Source organism: Schistocerca cancellata, chromosome 6 (genome assembly GCF_023864275.1).
Source record: "Schistocerca cancellata isolate TAMUIC-IGC-003103 chromosome 6, iqSchCanc2.1, whole genome shotgun sequence".
Taxonomy (NCBI): domain Eukaryota; kingdom Metazoa; phylum Arthropoda; class Insecta; order Orthoptera; family Acrididae; genus Schistocerca; species Schistocerca cancellata.
In genome coordinates this window covers 452,923,063-452,949,578 of record NC_064631.1, presented here as the reverse complement: position 1 = coordinate 452,949,578, position 26,516 = coordinate 452,923,063, and the positions used below count along the sequence as shown (strand labels likewise).

The 26,516-nt window shown below is 37.3% G+C and overlaps 1 protein-coding gene across 1 annotated transcript in view; it reads left to right on the top strand.

The window, feature by feature from the left end:
- The window catches only part of LOC126190938 (uncharacterized), a 101,849-nt gene that overhangs the window by 25,738 nt on the left and 49,595 nt on the right, over positions 1 to 26,516 (top strand). The window contains exons 5-8 of the mRNA XM_049931581.1: positions 839 to 1,005; positions 6,973 to 7,153; positions 10,102 to 10,434; positions 18,083 to 18,765. Of these exons, the coding sequence (XP_049787538.1) occupies positions 839 to 1,005; positions 6,973 to 7,153; positions 10,102 to 10,434; positions 18,083 to 18,765 (1,364 nt within the window). The remainder of the gene's footprint in view (positions 1 to 838; positions 1,006 to 6,972; positions 7,154 to 10,101; positions 10,435 to 18,082; positions 18,766 to 26,516) is intronic.

The following is a 26,516-nucleotide window of genomic DNA, read 5'->3' as shown; positions in this document are numbered from 1 at the left end:
CCATTGTTTCTCATCACTTTTGTTTGAATTTATCCTCACCTGTCTTGACTGATAACTACATTTAGAGGGCTCTAAGAATATATTCAAGAATTTCTTGTGTGAGATATCTGCCTGGTCGACTTCTTCCAAGAACTCTTCCTATATATCTTCTCTAAACTGTTTGACTAGAGTTATTGTTTATTATTATGTTCAAGATTTATGCCATTTATAATGGATTTATGGTCTAGTTTATTTTTTATCTACAAACAATTTTTTTGGCAATTTTGCGTGAATAGTTGAGAATGTTACTGTTGAGATTAAGTTAAGGTGAATGAATGCAACTTATGCACACTTAATAGGTCCTGGCTTACATAAAATAAACATACAGTTACTTATCCTTCTGTTAAACAAAACATTTTGATACCCTTTACAATTGCCTTATAATCCTCGATACTTTTCTTATTGATGGACTGCATGTACTTAGGAAAGCTAGGTTGTGTGTTTACAGTTCAGTTTTCTACAGACTACATATATGTTATGGTGACCATCAATAAAAGTGGAACAAGGGTAATGGAATGTAGTCAAATTAAACCAGGTGGTGAAAGAATTAGATTATGAAATGAGACACTAAAATTGTTAGATAAGTTTTGCTATTTAGGCAGCAGAATAACTTACAAAAATACTAACTAAAATTTAATTGTTTTTGTATTATTCAAACTGTACCACTAATACAATCATTTTAAGTGATAGGTGTCTTCTTAGCAATAATATGTCAAAAGTTACCTATTATTTACTAATAGCATTCACTATGAAGTAAAACTTTATTTAATAAATCCAGTAATGAAAATATATTTTTTAGGTATCTCACTGTAATGATGCAAAATGTAAACATTTGGTTGAAGTAGGCAGCTACACTGACTTCAATGTGATACAAGCTGTGTATGCAATTGGGAAAGCATTTCAAAATATGGCAAATGACATGTGTTTTGTCATGTTTAATTCTACATGCACGGAAAATATAGAGAGGTAATATAAAAAAACCAACTTTAATTCATTCTTAGTAGTAGTTGCATTATTTTCTAAATGTGTCTTGCAGGAAGTAATCTTCAGCATGAAACTACAGTCTGTAGTGATAAAAAGCTGCTTTCCAGATGGAAGACAAAAATGCTGACACAAATACTAACTTTCAAAATGAGAGGTTCTCTCATCCAGAAAGAAGGGGAAACAGCTAAAGGAAGGGAAACAATCCAGTGACATATTAATTGTTCACTTTTAAGAAGACTTTCAGTGTTGTTGCTGATGAGAGTAGCTACTTTGATAGAAGTTGGAAGACAATGTGTGACTTCAGACCAATATTCACTTGTTTCCGGCCACTACAAATGTTAGCTTTCAATACTGTGTGTTAGTACATTGACACTGTTGTAGCCATATTCTTTCACATATCAACATTAGCCTGTGATTATGATCAAGTATAGATACCTGAAACTAATAACATAGCTTGCTACTTACTGTAAAGAAGACACATCAAGTTGCAAACAGGCACAATTAAAAGGACTCACATATACCTTTTGGCCACAGCCTTCATCAGTAAAGAGGACACACACACACACACACACACACACACACACACACACACACACACACACACACACACACACACACACAGAACACAAGCACACCTTGCACATATGCCCACTGACTCCAGCATCTCGGGCCGGAACACAACATCATGTGGGATGACGTGGGATGCAAGCAGCAATCTGGAGGGGGCAGGAAAGGGGAAGGGATAGTAGTGTACAGATGGAGAGAGAGAGAGACAAACACTGTCTGGTGGAGTGAGAGACTACCAACAGGTGCAGCGTCAGGAGGTTGTGGGACGGGAAGGTGGGGGAACAAGGAACAAAAAAGGAGAGGAGTAGGGAAAGATGTGAGGATGCTTTGGCATAGGGCTGTAAATAAACAGGATGGGAGATGAGAATAGGGAGGAGATTAATTGTTTCTTTTTCTCCCACTTCCCTGTTCCACAACCTCCTTATGCTGTGCCTGTCGGCTGCACGTTCCACCAGACAGCTTTCTTCTCTCTCCCCACCTGTACACACTATCTCTTCCCTGTCCCCTCCAGATTGCTACTTGCATCTCACATGATGTTGCATTCTGGCCCAAGATGCTGGAGTCGACGGTCATGTGTGCGAGGTGTGCTTGCTTGTGTGTTTGTGTGAGTGTGGGGGGGGGGGGGGGGGATGGGAGATTGTGCGACTGTCGTTTCTATTGACAAAGGCTGTGGCTGAAAGCTATATGTGAGTGTCTGCAACTTGACATGTCTTCGTTACAGTAAGTAGCATTCTACCTTTTCCTACATTGTTGATATTCCTACCTGGAGTTTCCATTGTTTGACTAATGACATAGCTTCTTTCACAAGTATGTAGAACTATTGGGTACAGTGTCATCTGCTGGCTATGGCTGACTAGGTTGGCTGCACTGAGAAATTTGTCAGTAGTGCTGGATGCCATTTTACTTCTATTGAAATAGCTGCTCCTGTCACCCACTGCAACAAGAGTCTTTTAGGGTGAGCAATTATTGGTCTTTATCACCCCTTGTCTTCACATGTGGATTCTTCTCAACCTCATATCTGACCTGATTTTGGTTCCAACCTCCACCAAGCTACTCTTCTTCCCTGTGTGCAGAAAAAATTAACACTTCTGGAAGCTAGAGTGATTTTTTCTGGTTTTATATATTTATATCACAGTACATAGAATTTTGTCTCCTTATGGACAGCACTAGCCAGACATTCTACTGGAGGAAAAAAAAGTGAAACTGGCCCATAAAATATTCATAAGATTCACATGGAGTTGACTTATGTTAATGAACAAGAGAACTGCCCATCACAAAAAAGTGATGGAAACTATGATTTTGTTGCCCAATTGCTTGCTGTCACATGCCTGTGAATTCACATCTCATGCATACTCTATGCTGGATACTTTGCTGTGTCATTATATTTGAGCGAACGAGAGGAGCAGATGTGTTTAGTGACCAGTTGAATGCAACACAAAATGGTGCTCTCTTAGTGACTAAATGGGCTCTGTAGTGAATAAAAACTGTAACTACCCAAAAAGAGTTTGACTACCTGAAAACATTGCTGGAGTTAAGAAAGTGCCGGGAACAAAGTCCAACAAAATCTCAATGCTGTTTGTCTGTTCAACTAGGTATTAAATTTCATCATGTCAAAACAATGTCAAAAATAACCTGCATCTGTCCCCTTACAAATTCACTGTTGTGCATGAGCCTCTGGATGAACATTTGTGTGTCCTGCCAGCAGTTTCTGAGTGAAGTGGAGTCAGGATTTTCAAATCATCAGTTTTTCATTTCTTCAGATGAGGTCTGGTCCAGACTGTAAGGATACGTGATTTCACGGAATGTATACCATTATGTATTGAACTCATGGAATGTGTACCATTATGCATCAATAATTTGAAGACTGGAGTTTGGTGCACAATGTTTGGTATTCACATCATAACACAATTCTTTCACCAAGCTATTAATGCTAACTGGTATGTCCAGAAACTATTTAATCCATACATGGATCAGCCCAAGGAAGATGAATGGTTGCAAGGATATTTTCAGCAAGACAGAGCAACAAAACACACTGCCTTGACAGCCTGGTCATGAGTGCATAAGGTGTGGTGTTCATTGAGGTGAGGACAGGCAAGAGAGCCAGTGAAGTATCCTGGCCATCTTGATCACTTGATTTATCGTCCTGTAATTTTTACCTGTGGGGCAAATTGAAGTGTCAGGTGTACTCAAATAATCTCCACAAAATGGAAGAACTACAGCAGAACATTGAAAATGATATTGGTGCTATCCCTAAGACATAGCTGCTACACATGTCTCACAGTCTGATAAATTGAATACAGTGAAGCATCAATATTAATGGTAGTCATTTCTAGCATCTTCTGTGATGTTCAGTAACAAGGGTCAATCCTGCCTCAGTCTTAGGGCCTATACTAAAAACTTTTAGGACCAGTTTTACTTTGCCCATCCTGAATCACCTTGTAAATTTACAGTTTTCTATCAAGTTAATTTTCCTTTGCATACAGTGCTGCAGTCATAAAAGCCCCCAAGGCCTAACATTAAGTAAAAGGCAGCAGGACAAACAGAAAAGAAAAAAGAACAAAAAATGCTAGCAAAATTGCCTGATGCTAGTATATCATATTGATTTCTCTCACATTCTGTTCCAATGTTTCCTGTAGACCAACTGTCTGAAGCAACTTTGTCACTTACTTGATAAATAATCATCTTTTTCCAAACCTTTCCTCTATTACACTTTATGAAAGATGCTCTGCTTTTGTAAGTAAGCATTTGTATCATACTCACTTGGTGCCTATGTTGATGTTCATCTTGCATTCACTGTTGATACTTTTTCTTTTTGTGCAATATTTCTGAAACTAACTACAAGGAGGAATTTATATTTACTTTTGGTGTTTAATTTTAAATACCTTGTTAGTTGTTGATTTGTGGTAAAATGCCAAACTAATGATGCAGAGATCTTGGATCAATCTCTCATCAATCCTATAATTTTTATCTGATACTTCTCGCTTCGTTCACCCTTGGCAATGTTTGTTAGCATAAAAAATGCTGAGTTGTACCATCGTTCACAATACATGTTAAACTGTAAGTCCGACTATAGCTGACTGGATACATCAGTTCAAAACGTCATCCTACCACCTCAAATAAGATCACGTCTAGTAAAGCACTGTGGTGTCCAAACCAACCTTCCAGTCATGATAGTGCTACAGGATTGACATGGAAACCAGAAGTAGCATGTTTTTCTAAGGATGAGCACATATCTGACCAGTAGCAAAATTCCACTAAAAGATTAAACAATGAGAACCAATCATGAGTTCTTGGCTATCCTAAAAGCAAATTCACTGTAGTTGTTGCAACAGTAGTCTATCTCCATGAAAGAACAGTTACAAACCTGGATAATGACTAATCTTCCTGCACTCTGTCTACATCTACAGCTGTGATATGTTCACCACTTTGAAGTGCATGGCTATGATACTTCTCATTGTACCACACATGAAGGTTCCTTCCTGTTCCATTTATGTATGGAGTGCAGCAAGTGTGATTGCTTAAATACCTCTGTGCACAATTATTTATTCTAAATTTGTCTTTGTGGTCTCTACAGGAGTGACACACAAAGGATTGCCGTATTTTCCTTCTTTCTTTCTCTGTCGTTGTTCTAAGTCTTTATAAGTCATGCCCTGTCCTCCTTCAGTCAAAAGACTATCTTTTTCAACAGTGTCTTTTGAATGCAAAGAATTTGTCTTTTTGGAACGTCATGCTAACACTGCCTTTTTCCTTATTGTCTGCATAATCTACCACAGTTTATCAGATGTCATCTGCTGCACTGTCATATCCCAAAAAATACATTCAAATCAATTCAAAATCCTATGAAATACTAAATATTCACCATGATTTAAATCCTGCTTACAAAATGAGAAATATCTGCTAATATTCATTACTGATTCTTGTTCATGATGTGAATGTTATGAATAAACATAAAATTGTCACAAATGATAATAGGATAGAGTGACATTAGTGGTGAAACAAAGAGTGGAGGGTGATAAGTAGCAACATACAAAAGTATCCAGAGAACTGTTGAAGTTACCCAACCCACCAGGTCATAAACCATCAAAGACTTATGAATCAACGTAATATATATGCTTTGTGAGCTGTTTTTTATAAATGATTGTTGACAGAGGGATACTGTAAACTTTCTGCATTCTGTGTGGTAAAAATAGTGACTGAAGGCTACAGTTGAAAGGGACTTGTCATAGTAAATGCCAGTGTATCCAAATATAGTCCCATATATCATATCAAATAACTTCCTGTCATCTCCAAAATTGAAGAAAAATATAGGTGGTGGGCTTTTTCAGACAATGATGTAGTTCAATAGGCAATGATAAAATTGTAGAGAGAAGGTACAACACTTCTGTGGCACTGGGATATGGCACAGAAAATGTAATGACATCAGTGGTGATTATGTGCAAGAACACCTGATGGTATGTTCTACATATACCCCAAGTTAATAAGCATATTGGGCATAAGATGACCATATATCTATAAGTTTCTTCAGGTGTCCTGTATCAAGCTCAAGCCACTTGTTGATGATTAGATCTCTTATAGTTACCAACTGCACAAATGTTGGGTTGCTACATTTGATTCATTGTTCCAAAGTCCACGGCATTTCCAAAAATCTGTTCTTTTTCCTAGACCTCTCCAGTCCTTTTCCTTTACCCCTCTCCTTTCCCCTTCAATCTTTCTGCTTGAAGAAGAAACCACTGGCTCCAAAAATTTATTATAACCTTCTTTTATGTGTGTGTTCTGCCACTGCTTGATGAGTACACTTTTTCCCTATCTAACTGTTTAAAAATGTTTTATGTCCTTGACATCTTCACTTTTTGGAAAATTAAATAATGAAAAGCCCAGGAGGAAATAACAATGATATTAGTCTGCAGATAGGCCACAGCAGCCAATAATAATGGCAATGCATGTGTTAGTTGTGCTTCTACAATATAGTATGTTTATTGGTCCTCTCTTCTCTACAAAAGGAACTGTATGCCAGATAAGTAATTGTGCCCCCCCCACCCCCCCAGCCCACACAATACACACATAAACACACAGTATGCTTATAGTCTTTTCAATGTGCTTCTCAGACCTCTTCTTTTTGGAAAATAATTGATGTCAGCATGTTTATCATATTATGTCTCACAAAGGGCACAGGTTTTCAAAATTTAAATTGTGGTGTTGTGCATAATGTACTGGAAGGTATATGGATGTTTTGCATTGTTAAAAAACAGACAGTTACATTAAAAACAGGTGGAAAATGTGTAATATCCAAGTGTACTATATTAAAGGAAATACTTGTTTTCATTGATAACTATAGATCAAGACAGGTATTCTCATTAAAAATTTTACATCAATATATTTCAGGTCACCATTGACTTTAAACCAATATCTCAGATCAACAACTTCTGAAAGAGCAGATGGTATTCATGGCAGCTTGTTTCAGTTCCATGAAAATGGAGGAGGAAATGTTCCTATTGAAATATTTAATCTTAAAAGAAGTATCCATGAATGGAGTCATACATCTGCTGATGTTCACTATGAAAGGGTTAGTAAACATTGAGTTTCAACTGGTGCACATGGAGTTTCAACTGGTGCACATGGTAGCAACTTTTTACATTGCATTTCTTTATTTTTGTGCAATTCTGGATACTTTTATTTGATCATAAATATGTAGAATTAATTACAAAGTGATACTAACACTGTCTACAAAAATAAATTAATGAGATGAAAAAGCCTTATTCTACAATATAGTATGTTTATTGGTCCTCTCTTCCCTACACAAAAGAACTATATGCCAGGTAAGTAATGTGCAACCCCCCCACCCCCCCCTCCAGTGTCCACATGTACACACATAAACACACAGTGTCAGAACATCAAACAGGATGTAATGCAACAATACGAGAGAAGGAAAGTTGCTACTCACCATATAGCGGAGATGCTGAACCGCGATAGGCACCAATAAAAAGATTCACACAATCATAGCTTTCAGCCATTAAGGCCTTTTGTCAGCGGTAGACACACATACACACACACACAACTCATGGAAGCGCAACTTGCACACACATCTGTAGTCTCAGAGAGCTGAAACTACACTGTGAGCAGCAGCACCAGTGCATGATGGGAGTGGCGACTGGGTGGGGATAAGGAGGAGGCTGTAGCGGGGAGGAGGAGGGGATAGTATGGAGGGGTGGCGGACAGTGAAGTGTTTTAGTTTAGACGGAGGGTAGGGGAGAAGGTGCGAAGGGGGGAGGGGGTAAGTAGCAACTTTCCTTCTCTCGTATTGTTACAGTATCAGAAATGCTTTTACAAACTTTTCGAGTACATCTGGCACACAGGAAGAATTAAAAATGTCCATAAAAATATGACCTCAGATCTTTCAGTTTTTAGGTAGTAATGAAATGTCATTACATAAATTTCTCAAGACAGGTACTCATAACAAATGTTCAAAATGTCCTCCACTTGATTCCAACCATGCATTCACACCCCGTCACACAGAATTTGTAAGTGGATTTAAATCATAATGATACAGTCCAGGAATGCGTGTACTGGAATTATAGGTATTATGTGGTAAATTCATTCACCTTCATTTTGCTGAGGCTCTATGTCCTCTAATTTGGATGGCATACATCAGTTACAACAATTATGCAGACATATAAATGGAGCTTATGCTACTGAAAACTAATTCCAATTAAAAAGGCACTTTCACATTCACTGAAGTAGCTACTCACATATAAAATTACTACAAACACTGCTGCTCTACCATGCAGGACATAAAAACAAAACACTAGAATAGTTTTGGGTCTGTTGACAATAAGTCACATGATATTCTCAAAGACACTGAATAATGTAACTCCACAGTCACGACCATAAGGTCACCCGCAATGATCTATTAACAACACTGAGATTGTACACAGCTAGATAATCAACAGTGTCCAACTTACCAACAGTAGGTGGAGTGATGGCATATTACATGACATTTGCTTTGTTCATTACATTAACTTCAGTTAAGGCTGTAAATATTGTCACCATCAAAATATAGATTAACTTCACCAATAAGAGCACTGCTACATGACTGTATGTATTCAGACTTTGTTGACATAATATGAACAAACAGAAGCTGTTTATGCAAATGAGGTGAAACTGAAATTTGACACGGGTCTCACCTCATCAACACCTAACATGTTGTCTTTCACACTATAGTCTGTAGTTCCTACTAATAATATTTAGACTAGGCTCTACTTTGAAGTCACAAAAACCATTTTACTAATGTTTTCCCATTTTATAATGTGGTGTTCTAATCACTCATGCTAAATCTTAGAAAACATAATTTTTTGATGGACAGTTTTTTCTTTCCCAGGCGTCAAGGTCTGGGGACAAGGTCCACCTGCTTGTTGCTAAGAGGTGCCTCTCCCACAAACTGCATATAACATTTAGTCTTGTCAGATACCTTCAGACATTATGCTGCAAACCCCTTCCATGATATCTTGCTGTTCTTGGCCATTCATCTGACCCACTGCATAACGCTGATGCTTTCAGCCATCATGTACAACAGCAGTTTGATTCCAGCTCATAATAAATGAATTGTGAAATATGTCATAATCCATAACTCAGTACACAATGTGTTTAGCACTAGTTGATCTGAAATAAAAGATCATACAGCTACATGTTAAGTTCCAACTTCTTTCTTATCTTAATCAACTATTGTGATTCCATAAAGTCAGAACTTGGAAATGAGTGAGGTCAGTGAGATTACATATCACTACCGCATCTCAGTGACATGCTCATTGATTTTTACTGTGACAAATGGACAGGTAAGGGAGGACCAGTTACTAGCCATCATACTAACTCAACCTTAGTACTTTGGATTACTAGTGATCTTGTCATCTAAAATAATTGGTTTGCACAGAAAAACAAACTCTATTGCAGAGACACTTCACCAATGTGTTGTGAAAGTTTGTGAAAGCATTCAGCATCCAGCAATCTTTGAATGGATGAGGCAGACTATGACCTGATAAGGTATACACATGTTGAAACAAGCAGAGAAACATGTGTTATGAGTCTCTGTCTTACGAAATTTGTAAATAATTTTTCACCACTAATTTAAAAATGAAAGATTTTCAGTGATTTCTTCATATAATCTTGTTTTAGAGGATTTTATGTTTAAAAACTGTCCATAATTTCAGAACTACTACTTCTTTCTCAGGGAGGAATGTGGGTTTGGGAATGTTAGAGAGTAGGGGCAGATCACTCAGACTCAGAGGTAGTCCATATATTGTGGGACAAATGGGAAGAAAGCTGAAGAGAGAGACATCAGAGAGAGTATGAATAAATTTTTTTTCACTTTTGAATGTACAGTATTTATCAACGCTACTGGAATTTCCTGCCATTGTCTCTTTGTAATTTTATAGGTTTCACAAGTAAATTTTTGTTTTTATTTCTGTGTTCATACATGAATGATGTGTTAAGAGTAAATTGTTCTCGTTATTTGTCCAGGTAGCATTATTCTCAAACAGTTCACTTAATCTGTTGGATGACATATACACATACAGAGATATGGGAAGCGAGGTTGTAGTTTCGTCACTGACATCACAGTGTGCAACAAGAACTAGCTGTTCACAATGCAGAGGTCATCATAGCAAACTGGAAACAGCAGAATGGGTGAGAACAATAGCGCTGAGGCAACAGGAAAAGATAAAAAACACAAAATTTTATGTTGCTGCAGCATTCGATATACATGAAGCATCAATAAACCCCATGGAATGTGGATCAGAATTACATGAGAAAGGCATTGAACAGTTAGAGGCTTTCTTATGGGCCATTGAACAAGTAAGTGCATAAATGATTTGTAATGCAATATTAATAAACTATATTTTGTGATTTGTTACTCATATCAACAAGTATTTTATAAAGAAATTTTGTGTTGTTTTTAAATGAATACTTTTAAAAAATTATTTAATCCAAAGCACCATAAGGTCTCCTTGGAAGACAGTAACATAGATAATGGTACATTTTTGTGTGTGTGTAAACCAACATTTATAATACAGACCTATACATAGTTTGCAGCTGAAAAGTTATGAAATTTTTGTTCTGTAGCATCTACAAAAGGCTATAAGCATGAAAAATTTAGAACTTCATATTATCGTCATGCGGAAGTACTTATCTTTAAATGAATTTTAAAAATGACAGATTGGAAGTGGTGTATCTCTATAAAATATGTTCTCTTTGATATTTCATAAAGGCTGAATATACTGGAATTAAGTTTTGCACAAATAATCATGTGCTAGGCACTGAGTAATTTATTATTCATAAAAAATTTACATGTTGAGACAACTTTAGTTTTTAGGGTTGTTTACTTCTGTTGTCAAAAATGGAATCCTTATACAATCATTTTGTTGTCAATCTGTCTGTCTGTCTGGACACCTTTTCTTAGGAATGGGTAGAGGCATCAAGTTGAAATGCCTGTCAAATACTGAGGTCTACACTCCCTTGGCAGAGTAAAAGCATTAAGCTTATACGTCAGTGCAATCAAAAGATATGGCCATTATTTCACATATTTTGATACTTGCAAACTCACTCATCAAAACCTATAGATGAACTGTCTATATACATAATTAAGTTTGAATGAAACTCTCAGAGTAAGAGTCCTACACACACTTATTGGGTCTTGGAGATACAGTATTTTCTCCAGTTGCATTCAGAAGCTCTCAAGAACTGGAATAAAATTATTAAATGCTTGTTAATGTTTCCAGTAAAATTCATCACAAGAATAGCTGTTGACTTTATGAAACATCACAGTAGAAGCTGCTGATGCAGAATCTTTACTGTTACTATTATGTAGACATTGCTTATCCCTTTAACTGCTACAGATGTGTATATTTATGCATTGACATCATGCCTCCAATGCTACTGATGTACATATGTGACAGAGGCTAAGCATGCCAGGAGTGCTAATGTCGGATATATAAGTTTTGAGTTTTCAAACAATGGAAACTCTAGGTTGGAGTATCAACAATACTAAAGAAAGGGTAGATTGCTACTCACCATAAAGATGACCTGTTGAGTTGCAGATGGGCTCAATGAAAAGACCGTTACACATTTTGCTTCAAATACACCTCATGCACACGACTGTTACCACCAACAGCTCTGACCAAAACACACACACACACACACACACACACACACACACACACACACACACACACACACACACACACACCTTAATACAAGCAACAACAATCCATGCACACATAACCGCTACCAGCGGCAGCTCTGACCAGTCAGAGCTGCTGGTGATAGCGGTCATTTTTGTCGAGGTGTGCTTGCTTGTGTAAATGTGCATGTGTTTTCTTTGCTGATGAAGTGCTTGGCCAAAAGCTATAATTTGTAACAGTCTTTTCATTGAGCCTGTTTGCAACTCAATGGGTCATCCATACTGTGAGTAGCAGTCTATCTTTTTCCTAGTACTCTCATTTTGAGGTTATCTTAATAAACACTTGCAACGAGGTAATGCACCATCACGTGTAGAGAACCCAGAAATCTGGAGCATTAATAATGGTTCCTCGATGTGACTTTGATGGCAGAAGCAGCAGTTTGTTGGACTTGTGCCTTGCTTTGTATTGTCACATATTTGAAAATGTGTAAGCATGTGCTTTGTGACAAGTAAATAGAATGTATTTTCATGGATGGTGGTAATGGAAGTGAGTTTTTGTTTCTTCATCTGAAATCTGAAACTTGCTTCTTGTCCTTCAACATCTCAGGGGCCAGAAAACTATTTTTCTCATTGCATATCATTGCCTTCAAGAAGTGCAACTGACAACAATAAGGAAAATGAGCCCCCAGTGAAGAAAGGAAAATTTGAAGTTAAATCTCAGAGGTACAGGAAGGAGATGAAACCAGGGGTTCACAATTTTGACACAGTATATTCTGGTGTGACTATTGCACTTCTGAAAACCTAGTGCACTACAAGTTTTACAGACATTGTGCAGAGAAGAATTAGGCTCAATTATTGTAGATGAGACTAATAGTTACTACACTGTACAATTCAGCAAGATGGCACTGGTTAATGTTGTTAATGAAACTGTCACGGCAAAAATGCAATTAAAAGTGATAATAAGGGTGAAGTATGTGCTAAGAAGGTGGTAAAAGGAGTTCAGTGCACAATGTGTCGATGCTGGTCCCATGAGAAATGCTTGAAAGTGTGTGTAGAATTTGCAACGAATGATTTTACTTTGACGTGCTGCGCCTGTGCCACGGAAATACAAGAATGAGAAATCATAAACATTGTCAGGGACAAAGACAAAATAATAAAAGTGCTTCAGACTATTATCGATACTTTAAACAACAGGTACATTGCTCTCAGTGAAAAATAAAGTGACTTAGAAAAGACTATGTGGAAAAGAATCCCATCTGAATGACTTCCACACTTCAAGTATGGATACATGGCACAGAGCATAAAAATCATCTGTGCAAGTATTGTGCTGGAGAAAATCAAAAGGGTAAGCAAAATAACTGTGACCAATTTTGAAGAATGTTACGAATTACTGTGTGAAAAAAAGACTGTTCAGCACTCGATTGCTAATCAATACAAGACGTCTGATGTGAAAGTGCAGCATGTCCACAGAAAGATGAGGTGAAATTGTTTGGGGACAGCCACGCATGAAACATCTCAAATCTAATGTCAATGCAGGCTGGGAACAGTATAAGTTTTTACAGTGAAGTAAAACCATGGGCAAATTTCGAGACAATTACTGCTGGTATAAACAATGAATGCATCAAACTCACAAAAAAGGACTGTGTAGTGCTGATCGGAGGTGCAAACGACGTAAACAAAAACAATACCAATAGATTCATCAAGAAACTGATCTCAGTAATACAATACTTATCCTTCACCAATGTTATTGTAGCCAGTCTACCACTCAGGTATGACCTACCTGATTGGGCATGTGTCAATCAGAAAGTAGACAAACTAATGATAAACTGAGATATTTCTGTGCTAAATTTACTAACGTAAAATAATTAGATATTAGTTGCTATGAAAGGAACAGTTTCCTTGGACATGGACCTGATCTGGCATGGCAAAAAGGAACTTACCACAAATATTAACCAGCCTACAGAAGAAATATTTTGCAAAAAAAAATAAAAATAAAAAAACATTATTAAACTTACAATTGCACTGGATGCTCCTTTACAGGGAATCTGCTAAAATGGACCAAATCTTAACAGGGTTTGGTCAGAAAATAATGACAGGCTTCCTGAAAAGGATATTAAAACACACAAAAGTAAAAAAATCAAGATCTTAGTGGCTCAGAGAGGGAACAAAATAGGTGGAAAGTAGGTCCAGTTATCATCCTGCAAGTCGACATATGCTGCATTAGGAACAAGCTGTTAGAGTCTGAACATTTTTGTAAAATAAAAACATGTAATGTACTGTGTGTCTCAGAACATTGGCTTACAGAATATCAAATGTATTTGTTGATACCTAATGAGTACATTCTGGCAGCTATAATGTATAGAAATGAGAGAAAAAATGGAGGGGCCGCAATATTTATCAGACAATGTATATAATTCTCTAAAATAGATGTAAGCTCATTCTGCACAGAATTAAATAGTGAATTTACTTGTATAAGACTAATAGATCAAAATATTGTAATAGTTAGCTTGTATAGATCTCCAGACAGTTATGTTAACTCATTTTTCGAGAAATTTGAACAGATGGTGAGAAAAATCATAAAACTCAAAACAAATGTAGCAATATGTGGTGTTTTGAACATTTACTTGCTAGACACAGAGGAATTAAACACAAAAATATTCTTAAACCTACACATATCACTAAATCTATATTATACTAACAATAGCCTGACACATGGAAATGCCTGTTTGGACAATATTATATTTAATTTTTTAAGAGGCCTATATAGTGTAAGTAGTGCAGATGAATGTTTTGCTGATAATGATCCTCTACTTCTAACATACCAGGATACACAGTCTGATAAGAATTATAAGCTTGCAAATAAGATGGCCAGCATGACATGCGTTAGAGGTCAGAAAGAGGAATATGTTAAGTTATTCACAGATTCCCTCAGAAAGTAAACTGGGACTTCGCTTATGAATATGACGTAGAGCAATCAACTGTTGAAACTCTATTTAATAATTTCCTTAAGACATATACTGACTTATGGTACTTTTGATCACTAATGAAAAGAAACAGTACTAAACCAAATAGAAAAGGTAAAAAGTTCAAATGGTACACTGATGACCTTGCTAGCCTCCGGGAAAGATGCTTTCACTGTACAAAACATAAAAACTAATGGCAAATTGGGACAGAACAAAATGTTACTTCTTATAAAGACTACCTGAAACATAAAAAAAACCATTATGAAGCCAACCTCGAACTTGCCAAACAAGCAGCCTCTGAAAATTACTTAGGATGAGCCCCAAACAAATGCAAGGCTGCTTGAGAAATTATAAAACAAGAACATACTTCTACCCAAACACAAGATGCTCTACATGAACCATAAGAGCTCAATAAATATTTTACAACTACAGTAAAGGAATTGAAATCAAAAATTAAACTGTCAGACGTACCAGCTAACTAAAGGGTATGAATTTCACTGGAACCCTGTCACACCCACATATATAATAGAAAATCTTCAAACTCAAAAAGCACGGACTACTATTGGCTATCTAACTACACAATAAAAAGAACAATACACCTCATTTGCAATTCACTTGTTTTTGTTATGAATAAATGCCTAGACATTGGAGTTTTCCCTGATCAGCTCAAAATTTCCAAAGTTATACCTATACACAAAAAGGGAAGAAAACACCTCCCTGAAAACTATAGACCAGTGTCTATTGTACCAATCTTTTCCAAAATATTTGAAGCAATTTTCCGCAAACAGCTAATCAACTATTTTGAAAAGTATGACCTTCTCTGTAATAGACAGCACGGTTTTCAACAAAGGAAAAACACCAACTCTGCAGTCCTTTAAATAGTTAGTCAGACATTAAGTGCATTTGAGAATAAACAGTCTCACTTGAACCTTGTGATCTGAGTAAAGCACTTGATTGTATCCCCTTTGACATCCTACTAGCCAAACTAAAGTATTATGGTATAAATAATACAGGATCAGAAAAAAATCAATTCTTATCTAAATAACAGGAGGCAATTTAGGTCAGTTCAAAATAGACACTCTTATATGAATAGTAACACATCTGGTGTACCTAAGGGCTCTGCCCTTGGTCCTTTCTTCTTCATTGTTGCAATTAATTATTTGCCATCATATGCTGGGTCTTAGTCAGTTGTCTGCTATGTGGATGATACAACCTTAATCAGCACAGATTGAGATTTATCAAAGCTACACCAGAAATCACAGGACACCCTCACCTTAACACTAAACTGGTTCTTTACTAACAAACTTCTATGTAATCCAGAGAAAACACAGCATCTGCAGTTGGGACTGGCTAAAGATGCAGAACCAAAATCCATAAAACTGCTTGGAATACGCATTGATTCCAAACTTATCTGGCAACCCCATATCAACCAGGTCTGCAAAAAGTTATCAAGTGTGTCCTATCTCATCTGGAAATTGTCTGATCTAGTGAGTAACAAATATTTCAGAACATCTTACTTTGGACTTTTTCAGTCTCATATGTCTTATGAACTGTTGCTATGTGGCCACTCCTGTCATGTTAGTGATGTACTACTGATGCAGAAAAAGGTGCTATGAATAATTTGCAAGGTTGGTCCAAGGGAACACTGCCATCCCTTATTCATCAAAATGAAAATAATGAAAGTGATAAATCTTTATATTTATGCATCACTAATATATGCTAAAAAAAAAAAAACAGAACAAAATTTAACATGGGAGAGAACATACACTTTCATGATACCAGAAACAAAGAGAGTATTGACATTCTTATACATAGGCTGACAAAAATAGGCAACTCTTACAAAGTGAACTGTTTGAAATTATATAACAAATTACCACATACTGCATACAATACACCTTTCAATAATTTTAAAAGTAAACTGCACAAATGGTTAACAGACAATCCATACTATAGTCTTACAGAATTTTTGGATACTTGTAACACAGAAAGTGTGTTTTAAGTCTATGATTGCAATACTGTACAACTGATAAATAATTTGTACTTGTAATGTAAACACTAACTAATATAGTAACTTCTTATGTATCTTGACATGATTGTAATGCCTATTTCACTACATGTGATAAACGGCAAATAAAGAATCATAATCAGCACTCTTTGTGAAAAGAAGCTGTTTGAAGTTCTAGAAAAGAAATGTGTATAGCAGAAAAGCACTGTTTCTTGGCAGTAACTCTTCTCATGGTTAGAACTAAAAACCTAAAATATTCTGAATAGTGGTCAAATGATACTCTCTTCAAAACTCCAATTATTGGTGAAATAATATCTCATTACAGATATTTATTGATACTACAAATGCTGCATATTTGCAGTAACAACATTCGTGTCCAGAATGGAAGGGTGAGCAAACTAATACCAGATGTTTCATAACTGAAAGGGAAGTTCAGAACACCAATCACTCCATTTCAGAAAATATGTATTGATAAAAGTCTCCTTTTGTTCAAGTGCACTCTTGGATTTCAAATGCATATACATCAACTTTTTGAAATGGGATTCTGTGTGATGTTATCTAGTTTTAGGAACTTCAAGAACAAAGAATATTCAAAGTATGCTTACTAAAGAGTACACTGTTTTTAATATCCCCATCCATTGGACAAATCACTATCAACAGTATCACATGCCTTCACTCCATGAGATGTTGCAGAGAGGTTTGGAATTTAATCCGTGACACTGGCAGAACATCTTATGATCAGGAACTTCACACAACTGCCTGTGCTCCACTTGTCAGCCAAATTGTGAAGGTGAAAATTTCTTGTAGCATTAGGATATGAACTGGCTACCTCTAAGTCAAGTGCCATCATACAGATGCACATTAGCTTCCCTAGCCACAGACAAAAGTACCAACAGTTGTCCTCCTAGGAATTTGATTCCACTACAGCAGCAATTAGAATTTGAAGTGAATGATGATTTACAATTCAGAATGTAAATGAGACATGGCTGGAATTTGCAAAATGAGCCAAGAGGATACAAATCTAAACTTGGTTCACAAGACAATACTAAGGAAGATGCTATCTGAAAGTTGAGTTAAGCTTGACTATTGTACATGAATAATTTTATTATTTTCAAATTAGTTTGTATCAACAACTGTTTAGAGATTATGCCCAGTAATGTGCTTTCCTTTTTTCAAATTTTACCTGATTGTGTAAACAGTAACAGCCTACTTTACAGTAGAAAATAGGGACTCACTTCACAAAATTTGTTACCAGCAACCATAATGTGTGAATGTAGTATGAAGTAACTGGTAATGTGCAGATTAAGAGTCTTTTGTAATACACTTTTCATATTATGTTATTCTTGTTTATTTCAGGTGAATAAGAATAGCACATATATAAATCTTGCTGCTGTTTCATTGGATTCGTGTGGAAGCCCTGTGAAGGCTGCTCAAGATATAGCAGATCTCTTAAGCCTTCACACATCTCTGAACAGAAATGGAGCTTCCCAGAACAGTGCAGTTGCTTTTATTGTTGGCGGAGGGACAAATTTGGTATCAGCTGTAATGGATTCAGTAAATTACTTGAAGATTCCAGTGTTTGCTTCAGAGGCCAGGGGCCCACTGCCTCACAGAAAGAAATATGCTCCATATCCACTCCAGCTGGCACCAACCAGCAAAGCTTATGCAGCAGCTGTGCTAGCACTTCTTCAAAATTTGGGTTGGAGTTGCTTTTCTGTTATATACCTACAGGATGGAATAGAATATGAAGATAGTTACAGGCTATTTGTAGACTATGCATCAGTTTATGAAAATGGATTGAATATGACCATCAGTCTTCCAGTTCCACTTCAGTTCTCTGCTGGAATAATTAGAGAATACCTTAAGGAAATTGCAACAGTCCATACAAGTGGAAACAAGATAGTCGTGCTGCTGCTCCCCAATGAAGTGGTGGAGCTACTTTTACGAGTTTTGCAGGCAATGGAAGATGAGAGTCAGATAGCTGTTGGAGCTCTCACATTCATAGTGCTGGGAGCAGAGAAAGCATTGAACACTTACAGGTAGAACTATATCTTAAAATATTCTGTTATGAAGTGGTTTTTATTTTTTAATGCTGCTCTTTTCCTTATGTCCTAGCTTTCAGAAATAGTTAGTTCCTGTCTCCTTATGTCTCCATTAAATATATAGTAGATTGAATCCCTATAGATGTGTCTAATTTCTGTAACTTCCAAATGATGTATGAAAAAGTCCAAATGTAACAACTCCTACTGTATCTAATTTTTTACTTGAATGTTTGATGTTTCAAAGTGAACTATACTGATATTAATAATGTATCTCTGGGTAGGATTTTCAGGACTTAATTTATACATGTACAATGACTGTCATACCATGATTCAGCTTTCAATTGTGTGGTTTAATTATGAAAACTGAAGGAAAAATTACTGTGGGAATACCAGACTCACAGTATTCAACCTAACTGAATGTTGTCATAATATCTACAGTTTTTGCCATGCAGGTTTTCAGTGTCCTCTTTGTTGAAGTACATCAATATTCATACTCTGAAAACCACTATGAAGTGGATACCAGAATGTTTTTCCCATTGCATCATATCATGATTAAAGTTTCGTCAGAACGACTGCCTAAATGCCTCTTTACATACTGTAAGTAACGTAATTTTCACAATCCCTATGAGAAGAATACACAGTGGGCTGTACATCCAATATCCTCTGTCAGTCTTATATGGTATAGGTCTCAGATGTTTGAATAGCATTGTAGTTAATTCACAGGATAAAATTAAAACCATATGGTCAGTTGTGAAGGAAGTGTCTGGTCAGCAGCACAATGTCAATGATATTAGGTCAGTTTGAAGTAAAAATATTTCTGTTACTGATAAACCAAATGTGTGTACAGTATTTAACAATCATTTTCTGAGCATTGCTGGTGAATTAAATAAAAATTTAGTTTCTACACAGAATCATATAACTTTCTTGGCAAATGCCTTTCTGAGATTTAAGTTTGAAATTCTCCTCTGTGATACAGACAAGGGAGAGATTGAGTCAATAATTAAATCACTGAAGACTATGGACTCTCGTGGTTGTCATGGAGTGTTTAGCAGAATATTAAAGTACTGTGCTGCACATGTTAGTGCTGTATTTAGCCATATTTGTAATTTTTCCTTTAGGAATGGTCAGTTTCCTGAACAATTACAGTACTCAGCAGTAAAGCCACTTTAAAAAAAGGGAGAAAGAGATAATGTAGATAATTTTAGACTTATTTCTATGCCATCAGTGTTTGCTAAAGTTTTTGAAAAGCTGTGTATGTAAGGATAATTGATCATTTTATGTCACATGATTTGCTATCAAAAAATACAGTTTGGCTTTAAAAGTCGCTTAACAATTGAAAAAGTTATATTCTCTTTTCTCTGTGAGGTACTGGATGGGTTAATCAAAAGGTTTCAAATGCTAGGAATATTTTTTGATTTAACTAAGGTGTTTTATTGTGTTGATCACAAAATATTGCTCAAGAAGTTGGACCATTACGGAATACGGGGAGTAGCTCACAGTTGGTTCACCTCCTCCTACCTTAGCAACAGACAGCAAAAGGTCATTATTCACAATGTTGAGAATGGCTGTGCTGGGCGGGCTGAGTGGGGTAGTGTCAAGTGGGGGGTGCCCCAGGGATCAGTGTTTGGGCCAGTCCTGTTCTATATTTATATAAATAATACGCCCTCTAGTATTATGGGTAACTCTAAAATATTTCTGTTTGCTGATGACACTAGCTTGGTAGTAAAGGATGTTGTGTCCAACATTGGCTCGGTTTCAAATAGTGCAGTTCATGACCTAAGTTAATGGTTTGTAGAAAATAACCTAATGCTAAATCACAGTAAGACTCAGTTTTTACAGTTTTTAACACACAATTCAATGGATTAGATTAGATTAATACTTGTTCCGTAGATCATGAATACGACAGTTCGTAATGATGTGGAACGTGTCAGGTTAATAAAAGATGTCTGTACAAGATATTACATTACACAAAATATTGCATGACACTAATGTTTAAGTTCCCTCCCCCCCCCCCCCCCCCCCCCCCCCCTTTCATTTAATTCAGCCAATGAGTAGAAAGAGTTGTCATCTAGAAATTCTTTTAATTTATTTTTAAATGTTAGTTGGCTATCTGTCATGTTTTTGATGCTGTTTGGTAGGTGACCAAAGACTTTTGTGGCAGCATAATTTACCCCTTTCTGTGCCAAAGTGACATTTAACCCTGCATAGTGAAGATCATCCTTTCTCCTGGTGTTATAGCTATGCACACTGCTATTGGATTATTAACAACAAATTTCATAAGTGAATATATATACTGTGAGGTTACTGTGAGGATCCATAGATCCTTAAATAGATGTCTACAGGATGACCGTGGGTGGGCTCCAGCAATTATTCTGATTACACGTTTTTGAGTAATGAATACTTTTCTACTCAACAATTAATTACCCCAGAATATGATGCCATATGAAAGCAGTGAATGAAAGTAGGCATAGTAAGTAGGCATAGTAAGCTAATTTACTGAGATTTACTGATCACCAAATTTTGCAATAACCCTAATAGCATACGTAGCTGAACTCAGACGTTTCAGCTGACCATAAATGTGTTGCTTCCAATTTAACATCTCATCAATGGACACACGTAAAAATTTTGAAAATTCTACCTTAGCTACAGATTTCTGTTCAAAGTCTATATTTATTACTGGAGTTGTGCCATTCATTGTACGGAACTGTATATACTGTGTTTTATCAAAATTTAAAAAGAGTCCATTTACTGAGAACCACTTAATAATTTTGTGAAAAACATCATTTACAATTACATCACTTAGTTCTTGGTTTTTGGATGTTATTACTATACTTGTATCATCAGCAAAAAGAACTAACTTTGCATCTTCATCAGTGTGGAATGGTAAGTCATTAATGTACACTCCTGGAAATTGAAATAAGAACACCTTGAATTCATTGTCCCAGGAAGGGGAAACTTTATTGACACATTCCTGGGGTCAGATACATCACATGATCACACTGACAGAACCACAGGCACATAGACACAGGCAACAGAGCATGCACAATGTCGGCACTAGTACAGTGTATATCCACCTTTCGCAGCAATGCAGGCTGCTATTCTCCCATGGAGACGATCGTAGAGATGCTGGATGTAGTCCTGTGGAACGGCTTGCCATGCCATTTCCACCTGGCGCCTCAGTTGGACCAGCGTTCGTGCTGCACGTGCAGACTGCGTGAGACGACGCTTCATCCAGTCCCAAACATGCTCAATGGGGGACAGATCCGGAGATCTTGCTGGCCAGGGTAGTTGACTTACACCTTCTAGAGCACGTTGGGTGGCACGGGATACATGCGGACGTGCATTGTCCTGTTGGAACAGCAAGTTCCCTTGCCGGTCTAGGAATGGTAGAACGATGGGTTCGATGACGGTTTGGATGTACCGTGCACTATTCAGTGTCCCCTCGACGATCACCAGTGGTGTACGGCCAGTGTAGGAGATCGCTCCCCACACCATGATGCCGGGTGTTGGCCCTGTGTGCCTCGGTCATATGCAGTCCTGATTGTGGCGCTCACCTGCATGGCGCCAAACACGCATACGACCATCATTGGCACCAAGGCAGAAGCGACTCTCATCGCTGAAGACGACACGTCTCCATTCGTCCCTCCATTCACGCCTGTCACGACACCACTGGAGGCGGGCTGCACGATGTTGGGGCGTGAGGGAAGACGGCCACGCTGTCGCGGCATGCTACCAGTGTTAAAGACTGCGATGGAGCTCCGTATGCCACGGCAAACTGGCTGACACTGACGGCGGCGGTGCACAAATGTTGCGCAGCTAGCGCCATTCGACGGCCAACACCGCGGTTCCTGGTGTGTCCGCTGTGCCATGCGTGTGATCATTGCATGTACAGCCCTCTCGCAGTGTCCGGAGCAAGTATGGTGGGTCTGACACACCGGTGTCAATGTGTTCTTTTTTCCATTTCCAGGAGTGTATATCAAGAACAGTAAAGGACCTAAGACCGAACCCTGTGGGACCCCGTACTTGATAGCCCTCCCCCCCCCCCCCCCCCTCCCAGTTTGAGGAATCAGCTGTTGTTTTAAAATTACATGAACCACTTATTTCAACTTTCTGCATTCTTCCAGTTAAGTATGAATTAAACCATTTGTGCACTACCCCACTCAAACCATAATGATTTAGCTTATCTAAAAGAATTCCATGATTTACACAAACAAAGGCCTGTGAGAGATCACAAAAAATACCAATGGGTGACGTCCGGTTATTCAGAACATTTAATATTTGATCAGTGAAGGCGTATATAGCATTTTCTGTTGTAAAGCCTTTCTGAAAACCAAACTGATATTTTGTTAGTACTTTATTTTTTCAAATATGGGAGGCTACTCTTGAATACATTACTTTCTCAAAACTTTTTGATAGAGCTGTCAGAAGAGAGATTGTTGACATCCGACATATCCCCCTTGAACAAACCTGACATTTTAAATTTCACAGAATGGGCATATGGTTAGTGAAACTGAACAGTTCAAATTTCTAGGTGTTCAGATAGATAGTAAACTGCCATGGAAAGCCCTCATTCAGGATTTTGTTCAAAGACTTAATGCTGCCATTTTTACTACTCGAATGGTATCTGAAGTGAGTGATCGTTCGACACAAAAATTAGTGTACTTTGCTTATTTTAACTCGCTTATGTTGTATGGTATTATATTTTGGGATAACTCTTCCCATTCTAAAAGGATATTTTTGGCTCAGAAATGGGCAGTTCGGGCAATAAGTGGTGTAAGTTCACGAACCTGTTGTTGACCCCTGTTCACAAGTCTGGGTATTTTGACATTAGCCTCTCAATATATATATTCCTTACTGTCATTTCTTGTTAACAATATTAGCTTATTCCCAGCAGAATAAGAATAAGCAGCTTTCACTCAGTTAATACTGAGCAGAAATCAAACCTGCATTTGGATTGGACTTCCGTAACTCTGTGCAGAAAGGTGTGCAGTATACTGCTGCATCCATTTTCAGTAAGCTGCCACTCAAATTCAAAAATCTTAGCAGTAATCCATGCACTTTCAAATTGAAAATGAAGAGTTTCCTCATGGGTCACTCCTTCTATTCTGTTGAGAAGTTCCTTGAAAAATTAAGCTGATTCTTGTTGTATTGTTGATTATGTTTACTTAAACTTATGGCCTGACTTTTTCAGGTTCATAAACATTTTATTTTTATCTGTTATTACTTTTATTTGCAATTTCATGTACTGACATGTTCCATGACCTTGGATATTTGCTCCTCAATTTGGTCCTATGGAACTTAACGAGTAATTAAAAAAATGAAAACATACAAGTGTATTGTAAGAAAGCGACAGCGTAGGCTGATAGCATTTTTCCAGTATGTTACCAATGAGCTGAAGTCCGCCATCTATGTGTCCATTCCATTTCATATCCTACACACTGTTACTCCTGACTATTTCTATGACTTGATTGATTCCAGTTGAGACTCCCTGATATTGAAGTCATAGAATACTATATTCTTGTGTTTTGTTAATTCCAAAATTCTACATTTATGAAGATTCAAAGCAAGTTGTGAATCATTACATCACTTTGCAATGTAATTGAGATCTGACTGGATATTTGTGCTGCATATTTCAGATGTTATTTAATTATATGTACTGTATCATCAGGAAAAAGTCTAAGGTTACTATTCATATTGCCTGCCAGGTCATTAATATACAACATGAACAACAAGGATTCCAATATTCTTCCCTTGCGCATGCCAAAAGTTATGTCTACTTTACTCAATAACTCTCCATCACTATCATCTAACCCTAAATCATGTCATAAATTTTGTTTGATGCCCCATACGATCATACTTTCATTTACAAATGTTGGTGTGGTATTTAGTCAAGTATGTTATGAAGTCAATAAGTTATATATCTACCTGCTTGTCTTGATCCATGGTATTCAGGATGTCTTATGATAAAAGCACAAGTTGGATTTAACATCACTGATGTTTTCAGAATCTGTGCTGGTTAGCATGGAGAGATCATTCTACTTGAGTTTCCTAACTATTTTTGAGCTCAGAATGTATATGAAGACCCTGTAACAGAAGGATGTTAGTGGTGATGGGTCACTTCTGCTATGCTTCTTACACATGCTGTGTTTTCTTCCAACCACTCGATATAGTTATTTGTTCCAGGGGGCTACAGAATTATATTTAAAAGAGGGCATAACACTATTGCAGATTCTGTATAGAATCTAATGGAGAACCTATAAAGCCCAGAGGTCTTGTCATTTTTGTGGTCTCAGCTGTTTCTCAACAGCACTGACATGAATTAAACTGGGTCAGTACTCCTGGACATTTATTACAATTGGAAAAATTGAAAATGGAATTTGCCATTTCTGCTTTTGTTTGCTAACATCAATTTGAGTTCCTGTCTCGTCCATGAGTGTTGGACACTATCTTTGATGCCACTAATAGCCTTTATATTTGCCCAAAATGTCTCTGGGTTTTGTGAGATGACTTTTGATAAGATTCTACTCTGGTATTCTTTGAGGGCTTTGTGCACTGTCCTTCACACAGCCAAAAGTGTTTCTTCTGGTATGTCTCTCTCTATTGTCCTATGCCTTGTTTCACACTTTGTAGTAGTTGGTGTTTCTGTGAAAGTTTCTTCAGAGAGACTGTATGCCATACAGGGTAAACTTGAACTACAGTTCCCTGCTCATGTCCCGAGCTAAAGGTTTCAAGATCATTCTTGAGATATGACACTACCACCCTCGATCTATGTTGCTGAAGGTATAAACATTTATACTTGTTTTGAGTGCCCTTTGGTAATCATTGTTGCTTCAGCTGCCTCTTGGTCACCAATACCAGTTTCAGAGTGGGTGCCTGCCCCATTATTGGTTGGTGTATGTCTCTTGCAATGATGACAGCACGATTGGCAACATACATATATTGGCAAGTTTTTGGTTACATCTGGAGGTGAGTCTGTCGATCAGTTGAAGAATCCTATTACAATTCAGTGCCTCTCCTTGAGACAGTCTTTCCATGGTCACACACACATCTTCAGTATCTGTTGCAGCAGACTTGAGTTTTTTTGTCTTCTGTGCCAAATACCCCATCGTCTTTTCTCATAAGCTTACCCGTTCAATATCCATTCACATTTACCCTAAAATGCTCACTGCTGTCAGTTTAGGATTGTAGCCAGCTTTCTGTACCAAGTATTACATGAGTTCCACTGTTTTTTTAAGAGTGCTTCAAATTCTGGGACTTTGTTGGGAATGCCTCAACAACTGATCCTTAGGATTTTAATAACATCATCTGTGGGCAGCATTTCTTTGAACCTTACACTAATATCTTGGAGTCTCTTAAAGCCCTCATTATCTGAACTGGAAGGAGAATCACATAACCTAAGAAACCCTTGTGTACATCCTAAACACTGATAGCTACCTTGATAGTGACATCAGATATGCTGTGCACTCCTGAGCCATTCAGGGATACCTACCTACATAGAGAGGAACGACCATAGTAAGAAAATTAGAGAAATCAAAGATGACACGGAAATATTTAGCTGTTCATTTTTCTCAGGTGCTTTACAGGTGTGTACCAGTAGAAAAATAGCATAAAAGTTTTTGTTTGAAATAACTCTCTGCCAAACATAATATGTGAACTGCAAAGTACTCTGGGCGATGTAGCTGTAGATGTAGGTGTTGAATGGAGACACCGTTCATATACAATGAAGCACCAAAGAAACTGATATAGGC